Source organism: Apis dorsata, unplaced genomic scaffold (genome assembly GCF_000469605.1).
Source record: "Apis dorsata unplaced genomic scaffold, Apis dorsata 1.3 scaffold_263, whole genome shotgun sequence".
NCBI lineage: Eukaryota > Metazoa > Arthropoda > Insecta > Hymenoptera > Apidae > Apis > Apis dorsata.
Genome location: NW_006263541.1, coordinates 3704 through 13896, shown reverse-complemented (window position 1 = coordinate 13896; position 10193 = coordinate 3704). Strand labels below are relative to the sequence as shown.

Sequence of the window (10193 nt, the reverse complement as noted above, 5' to 3'; positions counted from 1 at the left end):
TTTTTTTTTTTTTTTTTTTTTTTTTTTTTTTATAAAAGTAACTTAAAATAACTGTTGTACCAGATAATTCAATGAAACGTGTATTCATATATGAATAGTCATTATTTTAACCATAAATATATAACCTTATTTAACGCGATTTACATTGCTAATTATATACAGCTATTTCTATAGTCTGTATATGTGTTTTCATCATGATTATATGAATGCGATAGGATCGTTGGCTCATTGAAGTTGCTTAATTGTTCAACAAATCGTAATATTACAACAAATAGATTTTTAGATAAAAAAAAAAAAAAAAAAGATTTCCATCATAAGCGAACGATAGTCTTTTAAATAGAAAGAAATTACAACATCTTGCAAAGTAGCGTAAATCCTGATAGTTTGCCAATTTGAATGAGTGAAACGAGCATGGAATATATCAATTTATGCGAATCGATCAATGTTTCTTTTTTTTTTCTTTTTTTTTTTTTTTTATGATTCCCGATTTCCGGTATTGTTGTTACAAAAAATGAAAAACAAAATTATTCATTTCTCGGAATTTACGAGTCCAAATATCAGAGAGAATTAAATTCATAGATAAAACGGGCTAATCTCGCATTGTCGCGATTACAAAAGTGTTATTTCTGGAAAGATTGGATCAAGCGGGACATCCGAAGTGATCATCGTCTTAAAGAGTACACTTACATCATCTTCAACATGAATTTATAAAATCCTATAGCTATAAAAATTCATCTCGTTGATTTAGTCAATGTCTCATCATAGCGGTAAATGTCGTGGTTGTTGGTTTAAATTGGAAAATGATGTCTCGAGAGTTTTGATCTTCGTGTGAATTTTTATTTTTTATAATTTAAATTTTGAATTGAGGTCACACGATTTAGTTTAAAAATTTTTTTTAATTAATTTCGATTAATCGTGAAACGATTTAAACGATTATAACTTTTTAAATTATTATTAGCACAAATTGTACAAAGCATTTCTTTAAATTATCTCAGCCTCGACTAACTAAGCGGTTTTCTGCGTGCTGCAGATAGCTATATGATCACATTTCACGTGGATGGAAAGACTCCTGTTGCAATTTCTGCATCCGTTTATATTCTTTTATCATTGCTTCGTTTTCATTTTATATCGTACGTTTATTTTATATCATACGTTTATTTTATATCGTACGTTTATTTTATATTACGATAGACTCAAGATATAACTCTAATAGTAACCATGAATCTAATTCATAGCATTCTAATTCCATATTTTCTTTAATTACACATACGATTATTCAATAATGAAAACTTGGATCTCTTGAATATTTAACATTTTAGAATTTAGATACACTTTCTTGAAAATTTTTCCCGCTCCTTCTTCTTCAAGCTGATTAGATTTTTTTCAAAATATTTCTGGATCTCACTTCCTTTCATTTTTTAATTACATACATGTTCTCGAGGGGACAAGTATGCATATTAAAAGTGGCACGCTAAGGTTACATGCAGATCATTCCCCTACCATGAATAATAGTATAAGCTAATAGTAGAACCTCGACCTATATTTCCTAACAGCTACTTATCCTCCGTAAAGTTATTTTAGGAATCATCGTTATTCCACTTCTCTCATACGAGTGATGAACAAATATCATTCCAATAATAATGAACGAAAAAAATCTAAACTGTTTTCAAAAGTATATGAGTCGTTCGAACGACGATATCTAACTAATGTTATTAAATTGTATAGATTGTTTGTGTGGGTTATTCGATGTTAGGAATTCTCAGTTGAATGTTTATCGCGGTCGACGACGTTTTCAAACGGTGAAAGTGAAATTCTTCCTTCGGTACACGGTTTCAGCGTTCCAATCCTTCGCACTTTCGCGCCCGTTCACCCTTTCATGCATTCCTGTCTCTTATAATACATTATTATGCATATTTGAATTTCATAGATCAGATATAAGGGGATGATCAGATATGGGAAGATGTAGGAAGGCTTGGCACAACTTTATATTTTCCATATAATAGATAGTAAAGAATCTTTGTTACAATATAAGATGCTTTTAGCAGATTAGAGATAAGTTATGATTAGACTGCGAATTCTTGTATGAAATTAAATAATTTTACGAATATAATTAAATATAAAATTTAAAAATATTTGATTCATTTTTCAAATGTGACAATGCATTTAAATTTTTCTACATTAAAATTTTTGCATAAATATTTGCAGTTTAATTATAATTGTTTCACATAAATATTTATTGAGTCCAATCCTTTGAAATTTGTTCCCGTTTTAAAATAATTTTATGAGATATATAATACTCGTTTATATTTCGACGATTGAATCCGGTTGATACGATAAAGTTTGATCGATGTTTGTTACCTTTATGTTTCAAACAATAGTAAAGAGGAAGTCAAAATGTCGAAGAAAAGAGTTAAGTATAAACACGGTTGGACGCTGATCGACGAAAATATCGAAAATGTGGAACGCGTGAAGCTCAATCCTGAGATGCAGCGAGAACTGGGTTGTTTAGTTGGCGAACACGTGTTTCTGGAATATCCATGGGCATATGTGGATCGAAACGTCATCGCAAAATACGCTAAATTGTCGGATTCGTCGTTGGCACCTTTTCGAGAAATAATCGATATTTACGAAGCTGACACATTTCTCGTGGGCTATTCATCTATTCAATTAAATTCCGATGATTTCGTGATTTGCCTCACCGAAAAAGCGAAACGCCTTATTCGGCAACGGAACAAGACCATTACCGGTATTATCTCGCGCAAAGTTATCGACAGAGTAATAAAAACCGCAAGACCATGGAATTCGTTGGGTAGCGACACGGAAGTGGATGAAAATTTTGTAAGGAATAGGAGAGAATTTTTCGAGATAGAAATCTTATTGCCTGGGAGAATGTTAAATTCCTCTCGAACGTTAAGCGATAGAGGTGCAAGTGATTCCAGGGACAGTTACATACAACTGGTAAACGAAGACGAGAAGTTCGAAAACATCGAAAGAAAATGCATTAGTAAAGCTATTCAAACTTGTTTGCAACCTCGAGAAACGTTTGTTCAAACGTGTCCTATATTTCCTAAAAATGCCTGGACTCAATACGACCACGAAGACATTTTGAAGGAGACACCTGTTGTCGAGGAGAAGAAACAAGTGAACGAAGAATCGGAACGAAATAACGATAATCGATCACAAGTAAAAAATATCGATCAGAGTAATGAAGATTTAGAGGACGAGAAGCCTAAAGAAAAAACACCTTTGGAATTATTTTTGGAAACTCGTTCCCAAGAAATGATCGATGTTATTAAATACAACGCGGCTGTTAATTTGTACGTAGATGATATTGAAAGTTTATCTAAACAAGAAAACAAAATTTCAACGATCGAAGTGGCTACGCTTTCCGAACAAGTGTCGTTTATCGATCTAAGTTTCACTGGCAACAAAGCAATTTCGGATATTTCTTTGCATTCGAAATTCAAAGAGCACGTGGCAATCTCGTACATCACCATTTCGAATCGAACTTTAAAAACAGAGTGCTTAAGCGAAGGTGAATTTCAGACGAGAGTGCTTGTCTGGAAATTAAACGATCCTCTTCGTCCACATCTTGTACTTCAAGATCACAGAGAAATTTATTCCGTTTCCTTTTGCCCATACAACGACGATTACGTGATAGGAGGTTGTTCCACCGGACAAGTGATTATTTGGAATATCAATCATTATTTGAACAATATTTCTGATAATAAAACTGTCAAATTTAGAACGGCGCAAAACAACTTGCCAATTCTTCGACCAACTGTTGTTTCTCACAAGCATCACTCTCATCGCCTGCCTATTCGAAAGATTCGATGGATACCTGCCAAATACAGAATAGAGCCAAATGGAAACTTGACAAGATCATCTATTACTTTTAACATAGTGTTTCTAACTGTTTCTGAAGATGGCATAGTGATCGTTTGGAACGTTTGTTTTCGATCGAGACGAACCGTCAATCACGATAGCGAAGATTTCGACGAACTGCTTCATCCGATTTTTCGTTTAAAAATTCCTACTTTTAGCGAGAATTCACAATCCTTTACTCCTCTGTGTTTTTGTCTTGACGAACAGAATGAAAATTCACCGGATACAAACGATTCAAAGAACAAAGATTTTAGAAAATATTTATGGTTAGGTTGTGCGGAGGGATTGTTAAAATGTAAGTGGGGAGAGCATGCATACGAGGGAAATTTAACGGATACGGTAGAGTGTAACATTTTAAATTGCTCGTATGTACATAATGGTCCCGTTATAGAGATCGTACGATCGTCGCATGTTCGAGATGTGCTCTTATCGATCGGTGGACAGGTGTTTGCCATTTGGAACGACGATCATATGGATTCCCCTTTATTTTGGAGAAGAAATTCCGCTCGATATACGAGTTGTTGCTGGGCCAATGAACCTGGTGTATTTTTTCTCGGTAGCGAGGATGGCAATCTTGAAGTGTGGAATATAAACAGTGATTCGAACCAACCGATATTCACGCAAGTCGTGTCTTCGAGATCGATTACTTGTTTAATTCTGTTACCACTATTCCGTGGCGAAGATGTAAAAATGATTGGCGTGGGTGATCATGGCGGATTGTTTCGTGCGTTCAAAGAGCCTGAAATTTGTCGTGGCAGCGTTACAACGGAAAGAATGGATTGGTTCGAGGAATACGCGTGGAGAGAGACGCGAAGAAAAAAACTTTTCGCCAGTTGGCAGAATGATTTTCTCGCTAACGATCCCGTTGTAATAGCGAAGAGATCAGCTAGGCGTGACGAAGAACGTGAAAAAAAGGCAAAAGAAGCGAGGGAAAAGCTTCGAAGGGAACAACAGACACGTTTGAGGCTCGAAGCTGAGAAAAGAGCGCGAAGTGCACCGGTTCCGAAAGACGTTGCATGGAAGTCAAGAGAATTCGATAGAATGAAACAAGTTCTGTTGAATAAAAAAAGGATTGTTCCTACTGAGCTCGAGGCGAAAAGGGCTGTTTTCGTTGCTATGAAAGCAGAAAGGGATGCGAAATTGGAAAAAGTTCGAAACAGAATTGCTCATAGGGACGAACAATTTCTTAATACAATATCCGTAGAATTTCCCATACTTTCTGAATCGAAGATAGAAAGTTCGGAATTCGAGAAATTCACTCCGATAGAACTTGGAAAATCGATCGACGATTACGTTGAAAAATTTAATGAAATACGGCGTAAAGCTAAGGAAATGTTAACAAATAATTTCGCTTCTTAAATTCTCTTTTTTGTTTAAATATAGATACTTATATATACGTATAAGTAAAACTTAAGAAAAAAAAGTGGTAAATTGAAATCTTGATTCAATATTGTAAATTGTCGAATAAAACAAATAATTGTTTCAATTTGTTTCAGATTCTTGGTATAATATGCATGATATGCGCATCACCGGCTTATACCCCTGCGACCCATTGGTTTCTATTTGTTATCGTAACATCTTTCATCGCCACCCTATTATGGTGTTTCATTTATCTGCTGTCGATTCGGGAGGCGCTTAAATTACCTATCAATTGGATTTTAACGGTAAAAAACAATTCAAAAAACAGCTCTCATGACTACAATTCTACTTTATATATCTATATACTTATGAAGAATATCTAATTACAGGAAATGTTGAATACATCGATATTCACCGTACTTTATATGATTGCTTTCATCGCACAGTTATCTGCTTGGAGTGCGTTAAATCATGTATATACATCGAGAAATATTGCTGCAGGGGTAAGAATGAACAAATCTTATGATATTCTATCTAATTATATATTAAAAAGACAAAAATTTAACGATTCAGTCGAAAGTCATAAAATGGCCGGTTTTCATCTGTTAACGAATGTATATATTAAGTCGTCGACAAACACGGCAACGGATATAACGGTTAAAATAATTCTTTTGCGTAGATCTTTGCAATCTTTAATACACTGGCGTACTCTGCTGGGACTTACTTCCTCTACGTGGAATGGAGAAGCAGCAGTAACACGCACTGAAGGAAAACATAGGTACTCGAAACAATATCAGGTACCTGAAGAGCACCTACGACAAAGCTACTACATTCGGGTTGTCGCAATCGTTCATTCAACGACCGATGACGGCCATAAGGTTGTAAAAAGATCAATGGGTCGAAGCTAGTCTAACCAGGCCCCAACTTGATCGTGTGTGGTAGCTTAACAAGAAACTCTTATGTGTACGTGCCTTAAAAATTAGTTGACGAATTGGTGGGTCGTGCCAATTTGTGATTATAGTTTTCTGGGATTATTCTCTATTCCCGGATAAATGTAAAGAGGAATGAAGTTCAGGACGGGTTGCGTCGGAGAGATATCGACGATTTCTTAAGTTTTTTGTTTTCACGAGTTTCGTCGATTCTCTTCGTTATGTGATTCAATCTTTCACTGTGTAAACAGATATGCTAAGAAGGGAAAAATATTATCTTTTTAAAAAGCAAATCATGCTTTAAGATCGATAAAATCCATATTGGATTGTCGATATTTTCAAATTCTATGCAATTAATTTATATATGTTTCAATCGTTAATGTACGTACCTTATTGAGGCACTTCCCCGTCAAATTTTCCTTTTTCATTGTACCTTTCTCACATTATCGCGACTTTTTATTTATATGTATACACGCATTATATATATATATATATATTTACATATACATATATATTTTATATAAAATAATATATTTGCACAAATTCAATACATCGTTTTTTCTTTTCTTTTCTTTTCTTTTTTTTTTTTTATTTTCTTTTAATCATATAAAATATCTATAACGTATAATTTGTATCATTGATCTTAAGAAAAATTCAATACTATATTAGAAGTGAATGAATGTTTTCGAATACATTGTACCTTTTCTGTACACGTTATTTTTGAAATATATGTTCGTTTTCGATATTGTTTTCAAAATTTCTATTTTTGATCATATTCGATAATGTTTCTTAATTCGATTATGATCTTCCCATATTAAGTGAAAAAAAGAATATTTTTAAAGATAATTTTTTAATAATGTTTTTGTTTCACAATGGTTTAAAAGGAAAAGACTTAAATATAGTAACTTTAGATATCCGTAAGAATTACTCATGACTTAAAAATGTGAAACATAAAAACGAAGTGTTAAAATATCTAAATTTATTCCTTGTTAACTTTTTTAAATTAAATGAAATTCAATTGCATAAAATTTATTTATTTTTGATTTAAAAAAGTAAAAATGTATACATATCTATATATATTTGAAACAAGAAATTCAAGATTAAATAATAATAAGAAATTAGAATCTACTTGCTAAAACTTGTAAATTCAAATATTTTAATTATATTGGTATTCTGAAATAACAATTTCTGCATTTAATAAATTGAAAAAAAAAAATTAATATTTATTGAACAATTGAAAATATCTTAATTTGATTAAGATAATAACTAAAAAATTGTTATCTAATGGACATAATAATTAAAAACTATAATGTATTTAAGACATTAAAAAAAATTATAAAAATTAAAATTTATTAAACAATTGAAAGTATTTTATATTTTAATCTTATTATCAAAATAATAATTAAAAAATTATTAATTAAGATAACGATTAAAAACCACAATGCAATTGTATTTATATAATATTAATATTTATCTCTACGAGTGGAATGGAACTAAAATATGATATCATCAATGACGTCACTGTAGTAACGCGCCAGAACGCAAACGTGCACTTCAGTCAATCGCAGGCGTTCAAGGCGCGACCACGTTTCTTATTAAGGTCAGTTTGAAATTTATATGTATACTACGAAATTATATATCGCGCTTACAATACTTACTTTTGCCGGTTGTGAATCATATTAGTGCATTACAATCATATATTTGAATAAGTTTATCATGTAAATATTTTACGATAATCGCGATAAAATAAATAAATTAGTGATAAATAATTAATCTTTATCCTTATCTTAAGTCTTACTCAGTCAATTATATATATTTTTGACATAAATTTTGACATAAAATTATTTCAATATTAGAAATAATATTAATGTAAGAATATTAGAAATAGTATATTTATAAAATAAAATATTAGAATTTATTTCTTTAACAATTTTTTAAATTATTATCAAATATAAATTAAAAGATTAAAAGTAGTTGACAGCTTATTAAAAAAAAGTGCGAATTTCGGTTGTTATCAATTTCTTTTACAAACGAACTTTCATTTAAAAATAACCGATGACGAAATTTCACACACGTTTATTCATAGTCGCGCTTAATTCGGACACATTCGTGATTTGAATTAAAAAAAAAATGCCGATATATTGGGGATTATACAATTTTTTCTTTCGAAACATTAACTTGTAATAAAATTATATTATTGTTAAATATTTTATCGATAGAATTGCTTTATTTTATTTTGTTACATTAAATATATGTGTTAAATATATCTGATATCTCTGATTATCAAAAGGAGAAAGTAATCCTGAAAGTCTGGAAAGTATCGATCGGTAGTAAATATTAGGGGTGTGACGAGATGAATGAAATGAAAGTGAGAGTATTCGGAATTTCTTTTCATATCATTCATATATACAAAATCTTATTCTATTTTTATTCATTGTTTGGCAAACTAAGTGTAACATGAGAAACTCAAAAAATAAAATTAATATACAAATCTATATTTTTTTTGAAAGAAAAAAAGACACGCATATTCTTAAATTTCATTTCAAAGGGAGAAACTTCTAGTGAAATGTGAAGAATATTTAAATGGAGCTTCGAAAAATTTTGGCCTTGGCCTTCTTTGCATTCACGATCTCGCATAAATATTCTGGAGTTATTTATCACTTACATGGTAACGTAGTGTTTTACAATTTCAGAATCGGTAAGGAAAAGAATAACTATGTCGCATTCGGTAACTATTAGAACTCAAACGGTAACGAGTAGTTCTACTGCAGTTATCATCAATACTGGTTACTTAAAAACGTGGAGCGGTTCGTTTAAATTATTTGAATTAGTAAGTTCTTATATATATTATCTTATATATATTACAAATATATATATATATATATCTCAATATATTTATGGTAATATTAATTTTGTTTCCGTTTAAAAAATATGATGTAATAATTAAATTTAATCATTTTTTATTATGCAAGGCTTAAGAGAATTTTTTTAAATTTGTATTTTAGATACTTGGAATAGTATGCGTAGCAATAGTAGGACATCACATTTCTTCTCAGAATTATATATATGCTGCAGAGCTATTTTTCTTTTTAATGACGACAACATTTATGATTGGTACTTTTATTTTGCTTTTAAGTTGTTTAGCCTCTCTTTCAACATCTTCTATCATCGCAAAGACTACTTATGTAAGTTTCTTATATTTATAGTAAATTAAATGATGGATATATTAAATATTATTTCTTTTTATTTTAGGAACTCCTTTACCATTCAATAGCATTTGGATTATATCTAGCAGCATCGTTAACATACATAGTACATGTATCTAATATGAAACGTTACAATGAATATGAAGTATTGATGGCAGCAGCAGTAAGTTGAAAAATTAAAAACATCGTATTTTTGTATTTTTATATTTATTATTATATTTGTTTTAGATTTGTGGATTGATAAATTCAGCGCTATATCTTCTCAGTACAATTATTGCTCTTCGCACATACAGAGGACTTTGAATATTTTACACGTACCTTATACAACCAATTTTTAATATTTTCGAACATTTGGAAGTTGGTTATCATATATTTCATATATATATTTCATAAATTATCATTATTATTTTGATACGAATTATATATAAAAATTTTTATATATAATGATTTTTAATATGATAAAAGAAGTTATTATTTATCATATTTTATATATTTGACACATATTTATACAACGAATCTATATTAAATAATATTTTATATTATTTTATAAGATTTATTTATAAAATTTTTATTTATAAAATATAAAAATATATAAATTAATGTAATATTTAAAAAATTTATATATAAAATATATACCTCTGATTAAATATTGAAAGTCTTTTGAACGCAGAGAAAATATCAAAAAAGAAGAGATACTGAGAGAAGGATAGAAATAGAATAAAAGTTAGAATAAGAGATAAAAGTCTTTTTTTAGAATGCCGCAAATAAAACACATATAACAAGGAAAATAAAATAATAGAAAAAGAATAAATAG

At 30.3% G+C, this 10193-nt stretch overlaps 3 protein-coding genes across 3 annotated transcripts in view; all 3 read left to right on the top strand.

Moving 5' to 3' along the window:
- The window catches only part of LOC102672156 (CKLF-like MARVEL transmembrane domain-containing protein 8), a 10687-nt gene extending 3771 nt beyond the window's left edge, over nucleotides 1-6916 (top strand). Inside the window, exons 2-4 of the mRNA XM_006616388.1 lie at nucleotides 5382-5549; nucleotides 5634-5747; nucleotides 5924-6916. Of these exons, the coding sequence (XP_006616451.1) occupies nucleotides 5382-5549; nucleotides 5634-5747; nucleotides 5924-6010 (369 nt within the window). The 3' untranslated portion in view covers nucleotides 6011-6916. The remainder of the gene's footprint in view (nucleotides 1-5381; nucleotides 5550-5633; nucleotides 5748-5923) is intronic.
- LOC102672016 (WD repeat-containing protein 63-like) lies at nucleotides 2174-5311 on the top strand. The gene has a single exon (XM_006616387.2). The coding sequence runs from the start codon at nucleotides 2395-2397 to the stop codon at nucleotides 5242-5244; it is 2850 nt and encodes a 949-aa protein (XP_006616450.1). The 5' UTR covers nucleotides 2174-2394; the 3' UTR covers nucleotides 5245-5311.
- A 753-nt stretch (nucleotides 6917-7669) lies between the features above and the next one.
- Nucleotides 7670-9989, top strand: LOC102671891. Its single transcript, XM_006616386.2, has 5 exons — nucleotides 7670-7773; nucleotides 8867-9003; nucleotides 9179-9358; nucleotides 9426-9542; nucleotides 9608-9989. Exons 2-5 carry the CDS (start codon nucleotides 8890-8892, stop codon nucleotides 9680-9682), a joined length of 486 nt encoding a protein of 161 aa, XP_006616449.1. The 5' UTR covers nucleotides 7670-7773; nucleotides 8867-8889; the 3' UTR covers nucleotides 9683-9989.
- The last annotated feature ends 204 nt before the right edge of the window (nucleotides 9990-10193 follow it).

Coding starts and splice junctions, on each gene's coding strand:
- LOC102672016 (XM_006616387.2), top strand. CDS start 2,395: ATGTCGAAGAAAAGAGTTAAGTATAAACACGGTTGGACGCTGATCGAC.
- LOC102671891 (XM_006616386.2), top strand. CDS start 8,890: ATGTCGCATTCGGTAACTATTAGAACTCAAACGGTAACGAGTAGTTCT. Junction 9,004..9,178: donor CGTTTAAATTATTTGAATTA/GTAAGTTCTTAT, acceptor TTTGTATTTTAG/ATACTTGGAATAGTATGCGT. Junction 9,359..9,425: donor TCATCGCAAAGACTACTTAT/GTAAGTTTCTTA, acceptor TTTTTATTTTAG/GAACTCCTTTACCATTCAAT.